This window comes from Cetorhinus maximus, chromosome 2 (assembly GCF_964194155.1).
Source record: "Cetorhinus maximus chromosome 2, sCetMax3.hap1.1, whole genome shotgun sequence".
Lineage (NCBI taxonomy): Eukaryota > Metazoa > Chordata > Chondrichthyes > Lamniformes > Cetorhinidae > Cetorhinus > Cetorhinus maximus.
The window spans coordinates 221,683,331-221,701,855 of NC_135880.1; the positions used below are offsets into that span (position 1 = coordinate 221,683,331).

At 43.3% G+C, this 18,525-nt stretch overlaps 1 protein-coding gene across 1 annotated transcript; it reads left to right on the forward strand.

The window, feature by feature from the left end:
* Positions 1-2,508: 2,508 nt before the first annotated feature.
* Positions 2,509-11,420, forward strand: LOC144691612 (uncharacterized). The gene is made up of 4 exons (XM_078559882.1): positions 2,509-2,512; positions 4,990-5,110; positions 6,583-6,634; positions 9,987-11,420. Exons 1-4 carry the CDS (start codon positions 2,509-2,511, stop codon positions 10,281-10,283), a joined length of 474 nt encoding a protein of 157 aa, XP_078416008.1. The 3' UTR covers positions 10,284-11,420.
* Positions 11,421-18,525: the final 7,105 nt, after the last annotated feature.

Here is an 18,525-nt window from a genome sequence, read left to right on the forward strand (position 1 = left end):
TGTTGAGGGATAAACATTTGAACGTCCTCTTTTCTTCAAAATTATAGTCAAGGCTTTGGTTTAACATCCCATTTGAAAGATGACACCACTGACAGTGCAACGTCTCTCAATAAGACATTGAAGTGTCATTGGGCTCGAGATGCCAGAGTGTTACTCACTGAGCCTCGGCTTATACCAATCCACCAGGATTATCCTTGACTTTTCAGGAATTATGGACTAACCTCTGGCAAGCAACCCAGAAGAATGATCACGGGGCATTGAAAATATTGTTTTTGTATAATTTTCTTTGAATGTTTTTGTTGTTTTGCGGTTAAGTAAATAATCAGTTTACCAAGGAATTCTATTCACTTAGCCACTCTTGTATCTGGTACAGTCATATCAAGGGGAATAATATGGGAGTGGTGAGGGGGGTGGCACAGATAGCATGACAACCCCCCTCCCCTCCACCATGGAAAGCACGTTGGTATAAAGCCAACTAACTCCACTCCTGAGTAGCCCTGCAGCATTAACGAGGGCCGAGTGGTACTTCTGCCCCTCATTGGCCAGCAGCTCCATCAGTCCAGTAAGATATTAGTGGGACTGCAGCTGAATAGAGAAGTACAAGGCCTCGTACCCCAGAGAAGTTAAGCCCAGGGCCTTGAGCCGGGAGTATTTGGGAACGTTAGGAAGCGGGGCAGTGGGCCGGGGAGTGAGGGTGGGTTAAGAGAGGGAGCGGGTAGGAAGGGAGTGGGGGGTTTAGTCTAAGGGGAGCCACCCCATGAGCAGCAAAGGGCAGACCCCGAAAAGCGCACTCCCCCCCACCTTCCTTCCCGCCCTCTAACCATTTGAGGTTAAAAATCAGGTTTCGCACTCCCACCCTGCTGCCCATGCCAAATGTTTTATGGTGTGGGCAGCATATTGTTAGGGTCAGTAGGCTTGGTAACAAGCCTCAATGGCCCTTAAATGGTCATTTTAATATGGCGGGCAGGCTGTTGATTTCGGTGCTCGCCCATCCCACGTGTTATGGGGATGAACTCAGGGATTGGCGGGAAGGTGGCAAGATGGGCGCCCATGCCATTTAGAAGGATGAGGGGGGATCTGATTGAAACTTACAGAATACTGAAAGGCCTGGATAGAGTGGACGTGGGGAAGATGTTTCCATTAGGAGGAGAGACTAGGACCCGAGGGCACAGCCTCAGAGTAAAGGGGAGACCTTTTAGAACAGAGATGAGGAGAAACTTCTTTAGCCAGAGAGTGGTGAATCTATGGAATTCATTGCCACAGAAGGCTGTGGAGGCCAGGTCATTGAGTGTATTTAAGACCGAGATAGATAGGTTCTCGATTGGTAAGGGGATCAAAGGTTACGGGGAGAAGGCGGGAGAATGGGGTTGAGAAACTTATCAGCCATGATTGAATGGCGGAGCAGACTCAATGGGCCAAATGGCCTAATTTCTGCTCCTATGTCTTATGGTCTTATGGTCTTTACGTGCAACCCCCCTGTGGGGTAAACGCCTGCTGGGGGCACGTAAAATTCAGCCAGAGATCTGGACTAATGACCTGGATTCATGAGGTCAAATCTCACCACAGTAGCTGGCACATTAAATAAATCTGGAATAAAAATACTTGTGTGAATATTGGTGACCATGAAACTACCATTTTGTCGTAAAACAGCTAAACACTCATGTCTTTCAGGAGAAGAAATCTGCTGTTCTTACCCAGTCTGGCCTGTGTGTGACTCTTAACTGTCCTCTGACATGGCCTCTTGGCTGTACAGGGATGAACAATAAATGCTGACAAGAAAAGAGAAAGTCTTGCATTTATATACTTTTCATGACCACCAGATGCCTCAAAACGCTTTATAGTGAATGAAGTACTTTTTGAAGTGCTATCACTGTTGTAATGTAGGAACCGTGGCAGCCAATAGGCACACAGCAAACTCCCACAAACAGCGTTGTGATCATGACAATCTGTTTTTTGTGATGTTGACTGAGGGATAAATATTGTCCAGGACCTCAGGGATAGCTCCCCTGCTCTTCTTTGGAATGGTACCATGGATTTTTACATCCACCCGCGGTGGGGCCTCGGTTTAACGTCACATCCAAAAGGTGGCATCTCCAACAGCGCAGAACTCCCTCCGTACTGCACTGGAGCGTCAGCCTGAATTTTCTTGTACTTAAGTCCTAAAGTGAGGCTTGAACCCAGACCTTTGTGATTCAGAGGTGAGAGGCTTGCCCAAACTGAGCCACAGCTGACACAGAAGTGAATGATAAATTGCAAACAGGTTTGCAATTACAGGACTTTAAACATAGATGCAGTTGTGGTTTAACTGAAAGTGAATTAATGTAATTTGTATCTTGCTCAAAAATCTTTCCTTCAATCAACTTCACGACAGCAGATTGTCTGCTCATTATGACACTGTGAATTGTGGCAGCTGGCTGATGGGTGCAAATTGCCTACTGTGTTTCCTACATTATAACAGCAACTGCGGACAGGATTTTCTAGCCCCAATGCTAGCAGGCATCGTCACCGATGGGTAGGGAAAATTTGAGGAGCCATTAAAAGTCAACGATGAGTCCCGCCGGTGTCAGGGCCAGAAAACCCCGGCCTACACTTCAGAAGTATTTATTTGACCCATAGGGAACGTTGGGATTTTCTGATGCAGGAGTGTTTCAGGTGCTATATTAATGCAAGTCTTTACTTAATTTTCCCAGTTACAACTGACCACATCACAGCGCAGTACAACAAGTGGTTCAAAGGGCATACAACCTTTATATTTACAAAAAGGCCTTTAAAATAGTTTTAGCCAGTTTGTTGCCGATTGGTTTGAAAATGGGTTTCTGCAAAAAAAACATTGGCAAGTTATAAACATTACAGTGATAAAAACAAAAAGCTAAAAGCTACTGCGGATGCTGAAAATCCAAAACAAAAACAGAATTACCTGGAAAAACTCAGCAGGTCTGGCAGCATCGGTGGAGAAGAAATCAGTTAACGTTTCGAGCCTTCACGGCCCTTCGGCAGAACTGAAGCATAGTTAGGAGAAAGGAGAAATATAAGCTGGTTTAAGGTGGGGGGGCGGGGGGAGAGAGAAGTTAAGGGTGTAGTGATTGTGGAAATAAGCAAGCAGTGATAGGAGCAGATAATCAAAAGATGTCACAGACAAAAGGATCAAAGAGGTGTTGAAGGTGGTGATATTTGTCTAAGAAAAGTGCTAATTAAGAATGGAAGACAGGACACTCAAAGTACAGCTCTAGTGGGGGTGGGGTGGAAAGACTAAAGGTTTTAGTTTTAGATTTAAAAATAATGGAAATAGGTGGGGGAAGAAGAATCTATATAAATTATTGAAAAAAAAGGGGAGGGGGGAGAAACGGGGTGGGGATGGGGGGAGTTTAAGATCTAAAGTTGTTGAATTCAATATTCAGCCCGGAAGGCTGTAAAGTGCCTAGTCGGAAGATGAGATGCTGTTCCTCCAGTTTGCGTTGGGCTTCACTGGAACAATGCAGCAAGCCAAGGACAGACATGTGGGCAAGAGAACAGGGTGGAGTGTTAAAATGGCAAGCGACAGGGAGGTTTGGGTCTTTCTTGCAGACAGACCGCAGGTGTTCTGCAAAACGGTCGCCCAGTTTGCATTTGGTCTCTCCAATGTAGAGGAGACCGCATTGGGAGCAACGAATGCAGTAGACTAAGTTAGGGGAAATGCAAGTGAAATGCTGCTTCACTTGAAAGGAGTGTTTGGGCCCTTGGACAGTGAGGAGAGAGGAAGTGAAGGGGCAGGTGTTGCATCTTCTGCGTGGGCATGGGGCATAAGCATTACAGTGTTTGAGCATTATCACAACTTAAACAAAGGCACTTGTTCTGGTTGATTGCCTAGTGTACTAAACTCCTACCACTAGATGAGATGAAAAGGACTGTGAAACATTACTGAATTAGTCACTAGGTGATTTTTCACACCTAGATAAAGCAATTGTAAGAAAAGCTTAAACACAACAGCTTTAGCAAGACACTTCAAATTAATAACTCTGGACCTTAGCAAACCAGTTGAATGCTTTGTCTACAGGGACAGCTATCAATCAAGAAGATAGAAAAGGGATTTATGCATGGAAATTATAAACATTTTTATTCTTTTATCTGTTACCTGATAAACTTGGGGGTGGGGGGTGTTATCGAGGGTGGGTGGGAATATGGAGCTGAGGTTACAATCTGATCAGCCATGATCTTATTGAAGGGCGAAGCAGGTTTGAGGGGCCGAGTGGACTACCCCTGCTTCTACTTGTATGTTATTTAAATAGACTTGACTGTATAAAATATCAGAAATGCCCACGTGAGGTGGATGGAGGTGGAAGCCCATGTGATGAAGCCATTAGGAATACATCCAGCCAGAGGTAGCAGCCCTAGTTGGATGTTTTTTGCTTTCATTCATGCCTGACATCAATGCATAGTCTCCAATAGTTTCTCCTTCCACACCCCACCATCCACCTTTGGTCCTTTTCTCTTCACTGTCCACATGCTTTGTCTTTTATTTTATGCTTGGAATGTGTGAGACACTAGAATAATCATGTTAGCCCCCTAACTAAGCCCCGGAGGGCTGAATCTGTCACTCTCAAGGCTGACTCACTGGAAAGAGTAATGCATCCCTAATTTCTTTCACTACACCATTGATGCCCGTTCCTTCAGCCGCCTAGGTCCTAAGTTCTGGAATTCTCCCAAACTTCTCCATCATTTTCTGGTCCTTGAAGCCACTTGTTAAAACTATCTCTTTGACCAAGCAATTGGTCATCCGATCTTTCTCTTTTTCTGGCTCAGTGTCAGATTTTGTTTGATAATATTCCTTGGAGCATTTTAATATGTTAAAGACAGGTCACATGAGATAGACAGAAAAGTAGTGAGGAAGATTTGACCAGTTCAAACAAATGCAATTTCCATGGACAGATATATGCTGTGTCCTTTGATCTTTTTCACCAGCCTTGAAATAATTGAGCATAGTGCAGTAATACTCTTATTGCTGTATTGTAGGTTCTTCAATGAAGATTGAAGCATCCCATTATATAACGGTTGTTGGAATTGGTTTTAGCATTTTTGGATTCATCATTTTACTCACCCTTTCGATCAGGTGTTTGCAACCTAAAATACACAGGTAAGCCAGGAATGGTACTTTGATCATACTTATATGTTACTTAGAGCAAAACATTATATCTACAGAAGGCTGAATATTCTCTTTAACTAGAATATTCACTCCTCTGGCTGCACAGCAAAGGAGAAGCACTGTGCTCAATAACACCTAATTCATTTCACCAAAAAGGCCACCTCAGTAAATCGTGTCGTGCACCAATTTTTCACCTTTAGTAGGCCAACATCCTGATCAAAGGCATCTCACCTAGGGGAAAATGCTGAAACTCTGCTGCCCTTATCTCAAATCCCACCACCTCCTATTGCCCCATCACCCCCAGTGCTCACTGACCTAACAGGGGCTCCCGGTTAAGCAATGCCTCAATTTTAAAATTCTCATGCCTATTTTCAAATCCTTCCAAGGCCTCGCCGCTCCCCATCTCGGTAACCTCTCCAGGCCAATAAGATCTCAGTCATCCTCCAATTCTGACCTCTTGTGCACCCCTGATTTTAATCGCTTTACCACTGGTGTGTTTGCCTCAGCTACTGGCACCCTGGAATTCTCTGGAATTCCTTCCCTAAACCTCTCTGTCACTCTACTTCTCTTTCTTCCTTTAGGACGTTGCTTGAAACCCACCTCTTTGACTTTTGGTTATCTGCCCTTACATCTCCCTAAGTGGCTGGTGTCAAACTTTGTTTGATACCACTCTTATGAAGTGCCGTTGGGTGTTTTGCTATGTTTAAGTGCAAGTTGTGGGTGTAGTGAATGCTGACATAACCTTTTGTGCAGTTATTAGACTTGTTGTTGCTTTTTCAGTTTATAGTTCTAAAACTTAGATACAGAACTAATATAAAGTGCTTGTTTCATGTAAACTAGATCCCTTAAGTATTTCTCAATCCCTCTCTAACTCTCTCAAGAACCTCCCAGCATTGGGTTTAAAATGCATTGGCAGAGGTTTGGGATGAGGTTGTCCCTCAGAAATCTGTGCGTAGTCCAGGCACCAGGAGAGAGACAGATGAACACAAATAAATTTTAAATTCAATATAGCTATTTTCTTTCCACTAAAAGGCACCATTATCATATAATAACTAAGAAGTAACAAGAAAAAAGTCTTTGCATTTTTAATCGCACATTCAAATCATCACACACCGTGGAATATTAAAGATCTCTGCGGCAGAAGCAAAGGTGACAGCCAATCTGTACTTTCACAACCTCACAAAATCTCCCACTGCTCAGGTACTAAAGCTGCATTCTGTTAGCTGTTTTGATTGCCTGTATCTTAAAACATGTATTGTAAATTCTTTCTGTATGTTATTATATTTTTGACTGGTTTTATATTAAACAGGCTCATTCTTTTTTTGAAAACATATTAAGCTTTAGTATGCTTCAAGCTACAGAACTATATTTGTTTATATTATATATAGAGCGCACAGTTTAAAAAAAACTACATAAAAATTAGGGCTCTGTCCAAATTATTTTGACATTTTATTTTTCTACAGTTCTCGGACATCAGCGAATACTTTGCGAAAATCCGAGGATTCCCTATCACAGGTAAAATTTGCTCCCTTGAACGCATTTTTATTAAATAACAAAGCATTCCGATTTAAATATGAAAAGGTCTGTTTCATATAGATCAGGGGTGGGGAACCTTTTTCTGATCAAGAGCCATTCCCACCTAGGCAAAATCAGTCACGGGCCAAACACCCCAAAACCAACTTAATTCATTTTTTTTAGAAAGCGTACAGCAATGTTCAACTCACCCACTGTTATAAAGCTGAGTTTGCTTTTCCTTCATGAGCTTCGTTATGTCTGCTGGCACTGATGGTGTTGCTACTCACCACTGGTTTTCCACATTCACGTCTCTTAATCTGGCACACGGACTGTTCTTTGCAAGGGAAAGTTTTAAAGAAAGGCTGTTCACAGCAGTACGCGGTCTAAACAGTGATGCAATTTTCAGCGCGTATCTCCTCAAGTCAGGAAATTCATCAGTGCCGAGGTGGAGCCTGTAGAATTCCAGCTGAGGCAAGTTACTGTATTTAGCCTTAAGTTCAATGTTGCTTTGCAGTTCCATAATTTCATGTTGAAGGTTTTCAGGTAAATTGACTGCTTCAATATTGAGCGGTGGCAAAAATAGTTAATTTCAGTCCCTTCACTTTGAGGTCTTGAAACCACTCACAATATTTCTGATGTACATTTGCACACTCGCTGGCCTACTCCACTGTTGTTGCAGGTTTTTCTTTCTGAAGGGTAGGAAAATGCACTGCGTTGCCCTTTACCAGCTGCATTGGCCACAGCTTTAACTCGGCTTCAAATGATTTCACATTTGAAGGAAGGGAAGTAAGAAGCTGGCTAGGCTTTTGCAATTAGACATTGAGCTCAGGCAGGTACTGCATGAGATTGACCACGAAAGCCAAGTCACACAGCCACTCGCTATCACTCAGCTCGGCCACAGGTTTTCCCTTCATCTCCATGAAAGTTCAACATCGTCCCCCACTTGGTAAAACCACATCAGCATTCTCCCCTGGCTGAGAGACGTTGCACTTCTCAATAGGAAACTAAATCGCCGTACTCTGATTCAAGGTCTTTCAATAACTCCTTAAACTGGCGGCTGTTTAACCCTCTACTCTTTATGAAGTTAATGCTCGAACCTACTGTCGACATTACATTGCTCAGTCGCAAAGGGCTGCCTGCACAGATTCTCCTGATGAATGATGCAACGACATACAATCAATTTACTTGGATTAGGGTTGAGGAGATTCATTCCTTTCTTGATTAGAGCAACTAATCTCTTTTGAGACCCAACCAGAGCTGGGGCGCCATCCGTCGTAAAACGACTTAATTTTTCGAACGATAACTGAAGCCAGTCCACTGCCAATGCCACCTTCTCAAACATACCTTGGCCTTCGGTGATGTCATGCATTGCTACTAAAGCAAGCAAGTTCTCTCCAATCTCAAAGTCTGCCAAGAGTCCACACACACAAAAAAAAGTCACCAGTTGGCGTGTATTTGTTATGCCTGTTGTCTCATCAGTAACCAGAGAGTAAAACTTAAAATCAGCTGCAGAATCTTTCAGAGACTTTGCAATGTCTTGAGCCATATCATTAACTCAATCCGACATGGTCCTCCGACATAAGCTCACGCTCTCAAATAGTTTGATTTTTCTCTGGAGCCAGTAAACAATGCACTCCTTTACAAACACTCTTTCTGATTGAGGCCTAAGCTTTTTTTGCAAAAGGTTCACTCACCACATAACTGGCTTGCGTAACACTGTCCATCGCCTTTCTCAGTCTTGTGATAGTTGCTTGTTGCACGCTCACATTCTTTTTAAGTGCTCTAATTTTGTCCGCTCGCACTTGCCCCCTGAAATTCTTCATATTTGATGTGCTTCATGTCTTTCTACGTTTACTTTCTTCATGACAGAAATCGCTTCTCCACAAATCAGGCACATGGGTTTGCCTTTCACCTTCACAAAAAAATAATCGTTTTTCACTAAAAACACAACACTTCACATCCACTATTCTTCTTTTGCTTGCAGTAGTTATGTTTCATTATGATACTTAGAACAGAGCGGTACATTTTGAAGTGTTTATAATTGAAGAAAAAAACTGTGAGGACAGCATGTGCAACAAAACCCCAAGTGCATGTATTCTTTTTATCTATCCTATCTGTTCCCCTTAATATCTTGAAACCTCAATCAAAGCACCCCAACCTTCTAAATTCCTGGGAATACAACTCTAGTTTATCTCACCTCTCCTTGTGGTTTAACTTTTGGATTCCAGGTATCATTCTGTTAAGTCTATCCTCCAAGGCCAATATATCTTTCCTGAAGTGTGCTGCCCAGCACTGCTCTCAATACTCCAGCTATGGTCTAACCAGGGCTTTGTATAGACCCCTCAGGATCTTATTTGTTTCAATTAAGTCGTCTCTTACTCTTCTAAACTCCAGCCTAGCCTGTCCAACATTTCCTCATAAGACAACCCTCCCATTCCATATATTCGTCTAATAAACCTAACACTTTGCAATTCATGCACAAGGACACCCAGATCCCTCTACATCTCAGAGCTCTGCAATTTCTCACCCTTTAGGTAATGTGCTTCTTTTTTATTCTTCCTACCAAAATGGACAATCTCACAATTTCCCACATAATACTCCATTTGCCAGGACCTTGCCCATTCACAACTTACATATGTCCCTTTGTAGCTTCCTTATGCCCTCTTCACAACTTACTTTCCTGCCTATCTTTGTGTCATCAGCAAATTTAGGAATTCAGCCATGAACTTATTGAATGGTGGAGCAGGTTCCAGGGGCTATACAGCTTACTCCAGCTCCTATTTCCTATGTTCTAGCTCAGGAATGCCAAGGCATATATAACACCACATGTCACTATGACTAAAATCAGAAAATTCAACAGAATTACACAGAAAATAAGAGCTTAATACTTATTGACCACAGAATAAAATGCAGTATAATGTATTAGAAAGCTGTAATTGTAGGGATGAGATTAATTCATAAACAACAGGAGCAGAGTTTACTTCATTTCAATCCAGAGAGCTCTTAGTGTCTCCAACTCTGTCATTTTTTGTCAAAATTAGCTTTTGGAAAATTAAAATTGAACTTTTGTCACTTCTTTACTATGTATTATTAATTCTATTGTGGTTGCACTGGTCAGTGTGGTATTAAACCTCAGAGATATGGATCATCCCAGATTTGTACTAAATTAGCTGAGTTTATCTAGGGCAAGGGAACTACCCCAGTGTGAAACAGTGTATTCAGGTGAGGAAGAGAACAGTTGTGGGTGGTGGGGATGTGTGGCGGAGGAATTGTATACTTAATGTGTACACCATTCTAACATGGTAATAATGCATTAATCAATCAAAATGGTTCTTCTTAACTTCTGCTCTAGGGCTACCAGCGGTGCACCACAGTACAGGTACCTGATGAGGACATCACATACTCCGTAGTACAGATGGCCAGGAAAGACAATGTAAATTCCACAGCACAGGCACAAGATCAGAACGCCATATATTCCAAAGTCCAGAAGTTAAACACAGTACAGAATTGTGATGAAATTATTACTTATGCTCCAATACAGAATTTGAATGCAACACCTCAACCTAACATATCAATAAATTACAACCCAGATGTTGTGTATGCCAAATTAAAAAATTCCAATATGGCTTCAGTGTGCAAAGAAGCATGATTCAGACATTAGGAAACTGAAATACAGAAAACACAATGGACTGTTGCAGAACACATAGACACAATGCACTGAAATATCCTTTCATAAGATTCCCATTTGGCAAAACAATTATCTGAAGATAATTAACTGTGCGACATTTGTAAGCATGAGCTCACGCCATTCATTTAGATCATGGCTGATCTTCTACCTCAATGGGCTATGGGGAAAAGAAGCTGTTGAGCAGGATAGCTCTTTCAAAGCACCGCCCAGGCACGATGGGCCACACAGGCTTTTTCTGTGTCTTATAATTCCACGTTGAGTAGCACTGATTTGCCTAAAGTGTTTCCCCACAGAACGGCAGAGCACGGGGTCACTTTGCGAGTCGCAATCAAGCTATCACTGGGAGACACTGAATAAAGTTGAGGTATTCCCAACTTGTGCTGCCCTTGTGGCATTCGGTCAGATACTACCATCAGCTAGAAAACCAGTATTCAAACACCATGAATGGAGCTTGGGTTTGTGCTTCAGTTGAATGAAGTGCCACTCCAGAAATGCAGATTTTCAAAATCTACCCAACAATGTAGTAATATGTGCAGTAAGAACTCTAAAACCATGCCAGAGAAACTAGGTTAATTTAACAGTGTCATCTCAATGTATCATTTCACTGAGACACACTTAAGTGTATTATCCTTGATAAGCAAGGGGGGTGAAAGGTTATCAGGGGTAGGCGGAATGTGGGGTTATGGTTACAATCAGATCAACCATGATCTTATTGAATGGCGGAGCAGGCTCGAGGGACCGAGTGGCCTACTCCTGCTCCTAATTCGTATGTTTGTATTATCCTTACAATATGTACACATAAGAATTTCCTGCCCTTTTCTGTTAATAATGTATATAAAATGATTCAATAGAATGAATATTCCCATGTAGGAGGAAAACTATTATAATGTAAAAAAAAATGTGTAAAAATCCAAGTCTACTATTTTAAAAGTAATGTGAATACTACAATCATCTTCCAAGATATCGCAATAATCCAATAAGTTAATAAATAAAATATCTTACACTGATTTGTTCATGAGAGTTATTGTCTGTTAATTCTATTGACGACTTAAGTAATTACAATATAATTTCAATTAAATACAATTAAATATAGTAAAAGTGCTTGTCATGAATTTCATGAATTCATGGGATGTGGGTGTCGCTGGCTGGGCCAGCTTTTATTGCCCATCCCTAGTTCCCCTTGAGAAAGTGGTTGTGAGCAGCCTTGTTGAACCACTGCAGTCCATGTGGTGTAGGTACAGCCGCAGTGCTGTTAGGGAGGGAGTTCCAAGATTTTGACCCAGCGACAGTGAAGGAACGGTGATATATTTCCAAGTCAGGATGGTGAGTGACTCGGAGGGGAACTTGCAGGTTGTGGTGTTCCCATCTATCTGCTGTCCTTGTCATTCTAGATGGCAGTGGTCATGGGTTTGGAAGGTGCTGTCGAAGGAGCCTTGGTGAGTTCCTGCAGTGTACCTCCTGGATGGTAAACACTGCTGCTACTGTGCGTCAGTGGTGGAGGGAGTGAATGTTTGTGGATGTGGTGCCAATCAAGTGGGCTGCTTTGTCCTGGATGGTGTCAAGCTTCTTGAGTGTTGTGTGAGCTGCACTCATCCAGGCAAGTGGGGAGTATTCCATCACACTCCTGACTTGTGCCTTGTAGATGATGGACAGGCTTTGGGGAGTCAAGAGGTGGGTTAGTCGTCGCAATATTCCTAGCCTCTGACCTGCTCTTGTAGCCACAGTATTTATATGGCTGGGCCAGTTCCGTTTCTGGTCAATGGTAACCCCCAAGATGTTGATAGTGGGGGATTCAGTGATGGTAATGCCATTGAACATCAAGGGGCAATGGTTGGATTCGCTCTTGTTGGAAATGGTTATTGCCTGACATTTATGTGGTGTGAATGTTACTTGCCACTTGTCAACGCAAGCCTGGATATTGTTCAGGTCTTGCTGCATTTGGACATGGACTGCTTCAGTATCTGAGGAGTCATGAATGGTGCTAACATTGTGCAATCATCAGCGAACATCCCCACTTCTGACCTTATGATGGAAGGAAGGTCATTGATGAAGCAGCTGAAGATGGTTGGGCCGAGGACACTACCCTGAGGAACTCTTGCAGTGATGTTCTGGAGCTGAGATGACTGACCTCCAACAACCACAACCATTTTCTTTTGTGCTAGGTATGACTCCAGTCAGTGGAGAGTTTTTCCCCTGATTCCCATTGACTTCAGTTTTGCTAGGGCTCCTTGATGCAACACTCGGTCAAATGCTGCCTTGGTGTCAAGGGCAGCCACTCATTCTGGAGTTCAGCTCTTTTGTCCATGTTTGAACCAAGGCTGTAATGAGGTCAGGAGCTGAGTGGCCCTGGTGGAACCCAAACTGGGCACCAATGAACAGGTTATTGTTAAGCAAGAGCTGCTTGATAGCACTGTTGATGATCCCTTCCATTACTTTATTGATGATGGAAAGTAGACTGATGGGGCGGTAATTGGCCGGGTTGGATTTGTCTTGCTTTTTGTGCACAGGACATACCTGGACAATTTTCCACATAGCTGGGTGGATGTCAGTGCTGTAGCTGCACTGGAACAACTTGGCTAGGGGCACAGCAAGTTCTCGTGCACAAATCTTCAGTACTATTGCCAGAATATTATTAGGGCCCACAGTCTTTGCAGTATTCAGTGCCTTCAGCCATTTCTTGATATCTCGTGGAGTGAATTGAATTGGCGGATGACTGGCTTCTGTGATGCTGGGGACCTCCGGAGCAGGCCGAGATGGATCATCCACTCTGCACTTCTGGGTGAAGATTGTGGCAAATTTTTCTTTTTATTTATTCATGAGATGTGGGCATCGCTGGCTAGGCCAGCATTTATTACCCTTGTTCAGAGGGCAGCTAAGAGTCAACCACATTGCAGTGGGTCTGGAGTCACATGTAGGCCAGACCAGGTAAGGATGGCAGATTTCCTTCCCTAAAGGGCATCAATGAACCAGATGGGTTTTTATAACAATCAACAATATTTAAACATTAGACTTCTAACTCCAGATTTTTATTGGATTGAAATTCCACCATGTGCCATGGCTGGATTCAAACCCAGGTCCCCAGAGCATTACCCTGGGTCTCTGGATTAGTAGCCCAGCAACAATACCAATACGCCATCACCTCCCCGTAACCTTAGCCTTATCTTTTGCACTGATGTGCTGGGCTCCTCCATCACTGAGGATGGGGATATTTGTGGAGCCTCCTTCTCCAATGAGTTGTTTAATTGTCCACCACCATTCACGACTGGATGTGGCAGGGCTGCAGAGCTTAGATCTGATCCATTGATTGTGGGATCACTTAGCCCTTTCTATCACTTTGCTGCTTATGCTGTTTGGCACGCAAGTATCCCGTGTTATAGCTTCACAAGGTTGACACCTCATTTTTAGGTATGCCTGGTGCTGCTCCTGGCATACCCTCCGGCACTCTTCGTTGAGCCAGGGTTGACCCCCTGGCTAGATGATAATAGTAGAGTGGGGGACGTGCCGGGCCATGAGGTTACAGATTATGTCCGAGTACAATTCTGCTGCTGCTGATGGCCCACAGCACCTCGTGGATGCCCAGTCTTGAGTCGCTAGATCTGTTTGAAATCTATCCCATTTAGCCTGGTGGTAGTGCCACACAACACGATGGAGGGTATCTTCAATGTGAAGGCAGGACTTCATCCCCACTCCTACCGATACTGTCATGGACAGATGCACCTGCAACAGTCTGCATCTTATTAAAATTAGAAAAGGAAAATACATAATAGGGTAGAATTTTGATGTGGTCTTACTACGAACATCTGTAAATGATGGACAGGAAGGACCAGCAGGTTCACCAAGTTTTGCACAATGCTCATGATGACTGTAGCATCTCAACTAGGCACTTACCAACCTTCTCGGCCATGGAATCTCAAACAGAGCACAAACAAGGCCAATAAGAGAAAAAAATCTGGGCTATTGCTTGAATACCTTTATGTGTTGGCACTGAAGTGTAATATTAACATCAATGTTGTGTACACTTACAGAAAGAAAAGGGCTTGCACTTGTCATCATAGCAGAATTTTTTTCTTTATTCTTTCACAGGGTGTGGGCATCACTGGCAAGGCCAACATTAATTGTTGCCCATCCCTAATTGCCCTTAAACTGAGTGGTTTGCTAGGCCATTTCAGAGGGCAGCTATGAGTCAACCATATCGCTGTGGGTCTGGAGCCACATGTAGGCCAGACCAGGTAAGGATGGCTGAACCTTCCCTAACAGAACAATCAATGACAGCTTCATGGTCACAATTACTAAGACAACTTTATATTCCAGATTTGTTAATTCAAATTAAATTCCACCAGCTACCATAGTGGGATTCAAACCCATGTTGCCAGTGCAATATCCTGGGCCTCTGGAAACCTTGTTTAGTGACACCACCACTATGCCACCATCTCCCCCTATTGGAATATCCCCAAATGCTTCATAGCTTTGAAGCATAGCCACTGGGCGGAATTGTCCCAGATTTTCACTAAGTGCAGTAGCGGGTGGGTAAAACGATGTTGTAGGCGCTGGCCGCAATGGCAGGATTTCAGTCTGTATCATCCCAAACTCGCCACATCATCTATGCATTCCCAGGAAACGCGCCGTTTCCATGGTGGGCGAGCGAGCTCCGATTTGCCCGCCACGCCATCACCTCGCCGCTTCATCACACCAGGCACCACATTTAAGGTACAGCCGCGCTCGGTACAGCCCAGAACTGCAGCTAAGAAAACACGACCCCGAAAAGCAAGAAGACTGCAGCTCTTGAGCATCCCTTGGACACTGTGGAGGCCCGCTGTGATGTCGTCTACCGCCGCTCTGGCCGCAGGAGGGGCAGCAACATTACCACTCAGGCTTGGTAGGCGATGGCCGTGGTGATCAGTGCCAATGTTGCACAGAAGAGGTTGGCCATCCAATGCAGATAGAGGGTGAATGATCTCATCCACGCAGCCAGGGTATGGGAACCATCTCATCACTCTAAACTCACACACTCACAAACCCATCACACAATAACTGGCATCTTACTCACTGCCAGTTCAATGGACATCACCACCCGTTCACACACACACACACCCTCACATCTCCATCTGGCCTTATCTCCTTAAATGTGTAACATCTTCACCAAAATGGTGGGTGATGAACCCACATAAATTAGTCACAAATTATTGCTTAGCATAATCACAGCTAAGTCTCGATTTCCAAATGGTTACAAAACACTCATGGTAAGAGCTCCATGGAGCACAGACTGAAGACAGAGAATCAATAGGACATGAAAAATCTAATGAATATTCACACTGGTGGCCAGTTTTTCGATCTCATGGCAGGGGTAATGGACAAAGTGGGACCCAGCTGTATAAGCAAATTACTGTGTGACCAGCTGCAGAAATGTTAAGGATAAAAACAAAAAGCTAAAAGCTACTGCGGATGCTGGAAATCCAAAACAAAAACAAAATTACCTGGAAAAACTCAGCAGGTCTGGCAGCATCGGTGGAGAAGAAATCAGTTAACGTTTCGGGTCTTCATGACCCTTCGGCAGAACTGAGTATAGTTAGGAGAAAAGTGAAATATAAGCTGGTCTAAGGTCGGGGGGGGGGGTGGGGAGAGAGAAGTTGAGGGTGTGGTGATTGTGGAGATGAGCAAGCAGTGATAGGAGCAGATAATCAAAAGATGTCACAGACAAAAGGATCAAAGAGGTGTTGAAGGTGGTGATATTGTCTGAGAAAAGTGCTAATTAAGAATGGAAGACAGGATACTCAAGGTACAGCTCTAGTGGGGGTGAGGTGGAAAGACTAACAAAGTTTTAGTTTTAGATTTAAAAATAATGGAAATAGGTGGGGAAAGAAGAATCTATATAAATTATTGAAAAAAAAGGGAGGGGGGAGAAACGGGGTGGGGATGGGGGGAGGGGGAGTTTAAGATCTAAAGTTGTTGAATTCAATATTCAGCCCGGAAGGCTGTAAAGTGCCTAGTCGGAAGATGAGGTGCTGTTCCTCCAGTTTGCGTTGGGCTTCACTGGAACAATGCAGCAAGCCAAGGTCAGACATGTGGGCAAGAGAACAGGGTGGAGTGTTAAAATAGCAAGCCACAGGGAGGTTTGGGTCTTTCTTGCGGACAGACTGCAGGTGTTCTGCAAAGCGGTCGCCCAGTTTGCGTTTGGTCTCTCCAATGTAGAGGAGACCGCATTGGGAGCAACGAATGCAGTAGACTAAGTTAGGGGAAATGCAAGTGAAATGCTGCTTCACTTGAAAGGAGTGTTTGGGCCCTTGGACGGTGAGGAGAGAGGAAGTGAAGGGGCAGGTGTTGCATCTTCTGCGTGGGCATGGGGCATAAGCATTACAGTGTTTGAGCATTATCACAACTTAAACAAAGGCACTTGTTCTGGTTGATTGCCTAGTGTACTAGAGCTGTACCTTGAGTATCCTGTCTTCCATTATTAATTAGCACTTTTCTCAGACAATATCACCACCTTCAACACCTCTTTGATCCTTTTGTCTGTGACATCTTTTGATTATCTGCTCCTATCACTGCTTGCTTATCTCCACAATCACCACACCCTCAACTTCTCTCTCCCCCCCGCCCCCCCCCCCCCCCACCTTAGACCAGCTTATATTTCACTTTTCTCCTAACTATACTCAGTTCTGCCGAAGGGTCATGAAGACCCGAAACGTTAACTGATTCTTCTCCACCGATGCTGCCAGACCTGCTGAGTTTTTCCAGGTAATTCTGATTTTGTTTTGAAATGTTAAGGGTGTGGTAGATGTGTCATGACAGCTCTCTGAATAAGCGGCTTCCCAGAACCATGGTCTGAGGCACCGAATCATGTCTCAAGGTTCTATTTCAACCAATTTATATTTCTTCAAATGTTTGCCTTAAAAAGGTGCCAAGGAAAATGGTGAAAATATAGCGTGTTTGAAGCAATTAAAATACCAAGATTTTTTACCTGGGAAAATAATTTATAGTTAAGGCAACATGGTGCTTGAAATATACTTTTTGCCAACTATATTCGTGTGTTTCATAGCAGGTAAGTTTTTTTTGCATTGTTTATTACTTCTTTCCTCAGTTAAAATTTGTAACTATTTTCCAAGAGTGTGCTGGAGGCTGAGATTAACATTATACAGTATAATATTAACATCATTTTTACAAGTTGGTGCACATTTTTAGAACGAAGGGAACTTGCATTTAAATAGTGCCTTTTGCAGCCAATGAAATGTGGTTGTTGTGTAGTCACAGTTGTAACATAGAGAAACGTAATAATCATTTTGTGTACAGCAATGACTAAATAATTTGTTTTAGTTATGCTGTTTGTGGGATAAATGTTGGTGAGGGCACCATAATTTCCTTATTCATCTTTGAATGGTATTATGGATTTTTTACATCCACCTGAGAGAGCAGACAATCTCAGTTTAATGTCTCATTGGAACGAAGGCACCCAACTCCCTCGCTACCGCACCAGGTGTACTTATATGCTCTTTTGTGGGGCTTGAACCAGAGGTGAGAGTGCTCACACTGAGCCAAAGCTGACACCTTTTTATAAAACGTGTGTACCAAAGCCTCTAATAAAATCGAGGACAATGGATTTTCAGATAATGTTAACAACCTTGTTGCTAATATCACACAGTACGATTGCAAAACAAGTCAAAGATTTGAACAAGGGATGTGTCGGCTTGTGGAATGATCAAAAAACTTTAAGGTTATGTACAGAGAGAAAGGAAATTGGCCCAAGGTGTTAATCACCTATCATAAGACCATAAGACTATAAGACATAGGAGCAGAAATTAGGCCAATCGGCCCATCAAGTCTGCTCCGCCATTCAATCATGGCTGATAAGTTTCTCAACCCCATTCTCCCACCTTCTCCCCGTAACCTTTGATCCCCTTACCAATCAAGAACCTATCTATCTCGCTCTTAAATACACTCAATGACCTGGCCTCCACAGCCTTCTGTGGCAATGAATTCCATAGATTCACCACTCTCTGGCTAAAGAAGTTTCTCCTCATCTCTGTTCTAAAAGGTCTTCCCTTTACTCTGAGGCTGTGCCCTCGGGTCCTAGTCTCTCCCATTAATGGAAACATCTTCCCCACGTCCACTCTATCCAGGCCTTTCAGTATTCTGTAAGTTTCAATCAGATCCCCCCTCATCCTTCTAAACTCCATCGAGTTTAGACCCAGAGTCCTCAAACGTTCCT

Coding starts and splice junctions, on each gene's coding strand:
- LOC144691612 (XM_078559882.1), top strand. Junction 5,111..6,582: donor TTGCAACCTAAAATACACAG/GTAAGCCAGGAA, acceptor ATTTTTCTACAG/TTCTCGGACATCAGCGAATA. Junction 6,635..9,986: donor CCGAGGATTCCCTATCACAG/GTAAAATTTGCT, acceptor CTTCTGCTCTAG/GGCTACCAGCGGTGCACCAC.